Below are 2,497 nucleotides of genomic sequence, written 5' to 3' on the forward strand. Positions count from 1 at the left end.
GGGGTCGGGGGGTCCCCAGGACACGGGGGGTGCTCAGGGGGGTCTCGGGTTGGGGGGTCCCAGGTTGGGGGTCCCGAGGGTTTTCCCGGGGGTGTTCCCGGGGGGTGTTCCCGGGGGTGTTCCCGGGGGTGTTCCCGGGGGTTTCCCGAGGGGCGTTTTCCCGGGGGTGTTCCCGGGGGTTTCCCGAGGGGTGTTTTCCCGGGGGTGTTCCCGAGGGGCGTTTTCCCGGGGGGGTTTCCCGGGTGGGGTTTTCCCGGGGGGGTCCCGCCGGTGCCGCACCCGCGTTCAGCGCCATCGTCGCTGCGGTGACGGCGTCGCGCTCGAGTGACGTCACTGAGCGCGACCGAAAGACACACGATTTGCATAACCCCGCCTCCCCTTCTACCCGATTGGCCGCCCGCGCGGTCCCGTTGCCTTCGCCCCGCCCCCTCGCGGGTGATTTGCATATCGCGCGCGAGTTTCGCACCGGCCGCTCCCATTGGCCGCAGGTTTCTCCCCAAAATTCCCTCTGGGAACCCCCCCGATTATCGTCGTTAACATTAACACCCAAATCTTCTGGTGTTCAGGGTTAAACACCCCCGGGAAACATCGAAATAAACCCAATTTCCAGCCGAGCCGGTGCTGGGAGGCCCCAAATCCTCCAAAACTTAGAAATAAGGGAAATTAAAGGAATTTAAGGGATAACCCGTGACAAGGACAGAGGGCGGATTTCTGTCCCTGAGAGCTGCTTTTTTCCCCCCGTTTTGTCCCCAAAACCCCCCAGGCAGGAGCCAACTGCAAAACGGATTTTACTGGAAAAACTCAGGACGTACAAAACTCCCCCCCCTCGGGGGGGTCCGCGCCCCCCTCCCCCCGCCCCATTCCCAGGCGCTGCCGAACCATTTCGGGCAGGAAACTCCTCAGGAAGTGGAAAAACTCGTGGAAAAGCGGCGGGGGGGGGTCGGGGATGGGCCGGAGCCGCAGCAGCACTTGGGGGTCCCGGCGCGACCCCCCCCGGCGGGCGCGGGCCTGGAAGCGCAGCAGCGGCTCCGGGAGGGCCCCGGGGGGGGTCCCGGGGGGGTTCCCGAGGGGGTCCCCGGTGTCCCCCCGCACGATGGCCTCGGTCACCGCCCGCTCCAGCGCCAGCGGGTCCCGCCCGGGACCCCCCCCAGGATCCTCGGGACCCCCCCCGGGCCCCTGAGCCCCCCCGGGACATTCCCCAGGACCCCCCCCGGGCCCCTGAGCCCCCCCGGGACATTCCCCAGGACCCCCCCCGGGCCCCTGAGCCCCCCCGGGACATTCCCCAGGACCCCCCCCGGGCCCCTGAGCCCCCCCGGGACATTCCCCAGGACCCCCCCCGGGCCCCTGAGCCCCCCCGGGACATTCCCCAGGACCCCCCCCGGGCCCCCCCCGGGGGTCGCGGAGGCGGCGGCGGAGGCGGCGGCGGCCCCTCCACACCCGGTGCCAGACGGAGCAGCTCCAGAGGGACGGGGGGAGCAGCGGGGGGGGCCGGGGGCGCTTCCCGGGGGGAATTCCGGGGCCGTTCGGGGCCTCGGGGCGGAGCCGCTTCGAGCCCGGGGCCGGTGACGGACCCTGGAGCAGCCCGAGCTCCCCTCGGGAATCTCCCCCCGCCGCCCCCCCGAGGGGACCCCCGGACCCCGGCGATCCCGACGGACCCACGGGCAGCTCCTCGGCCCCCCCCGCGCCCCCAGATCCCCCCCGGGAAGGTCCCGTCCCCCCCCCGAGGTGACATTCGGCCCCCGGCGGTGACTCCTCCGCGTGTGACGGACCCGGGGGCGGCTCCTCCCCGTCCTCGGGCCCCCCCGGGCCCCCCCGTTCCCCCCCGGGGTCGCAGTGACAGCCCAGGACGTCCCGGAGCACGAACCCCACGGCCCCACAAACCTCCCGGAACCCCCCGGGGCCCCCCCCGGGACCCCCGCGGGGCCGCAGCGGGAGGGGGATGGCGAAGCCCCCCCCGTCCCTCTCGGGGGTGCCCCCCCCGGGCCGGAGGAGCCCCAGGACCCCCCAGGGGCGGCCGGACCGGCGGGGTCGGTGCCGGAACTCGGGGCCGCGGCAGAATTTGGCGGCCTCGCGGCAGCAGCGGCCGAACCGCGACACGGCCCGGGGGGGGACGTTGGCGGCCACGTTGTGGCTCAGCTCGAAGGGGTCCTGCAGGGTCAGGGGGCCCGGGCGGAGCCCCCCCAGAGCGCCGGGGGGGGGCCGGGGCAGCGCTCGGCCCTCGCGGGGAGACAGGAGGAGCCGGGGCAGGTCCAGCCCCCCGAAAAACGAGAAGAACTCGGCCAGGAGGGAGCCTGGGGGGGAACGGGGGGGGGTCAGACGGTCCTGGGACCGCAAAACCACTCAAATGTTCCCCAAAACACCCCCTAGGACCCCCCAGAACCCCCCTGAAAAACGAGAACTCGGCCAGGAGGGAGCCTGGGGGGGAACGGGGGGGGTCAGACGGTCCTGGGACCCCAAAACCACTCAAATGTTCCCCAAAACACCCCCTAGGACCCCC

General features: G+C 72.8%; 1 protein-coding gene across 1 annotated transcript; it reads right to left on the minus strand.

The window, feature by feature from the left end:
• Positions 1 to 493: 493 nt before the first annotated feature.
• LOC108510591 (collagen alpha-1(I) chain-like) lies at positions 494 to 2,291 on the minus strand (the record flags this gene model as incomplete). Its single annotated transcript, XM_017840259.1, has 2 exons — positions 494 to 506; positions 757 to 2,291. A coding segment is annotated over one exon (1,490 nt), but the record flags the coding sequence as incomplete, so codon positions are not given.
• Positions 2,292 to 2,497: the final 206 nt, after the last annotated feature.

The sequence above is a fragment of the Lepidothrix coronata genome, unplaced genomic scaffold, assembly GCF_001604755.1.
Source record: "Lepidothrix coronata isolate B3197 unplaced genomic scaffold, Lepidothrix_coronata-1.0 Scaffold1463, whole genome shotgun sequence".
Lineage (NCBI taxonomy): Eukaryota > Metazoa > Chordata > Aves > Passeriformes > Pipridae > Lepidothrix > Lepidothrix coronata.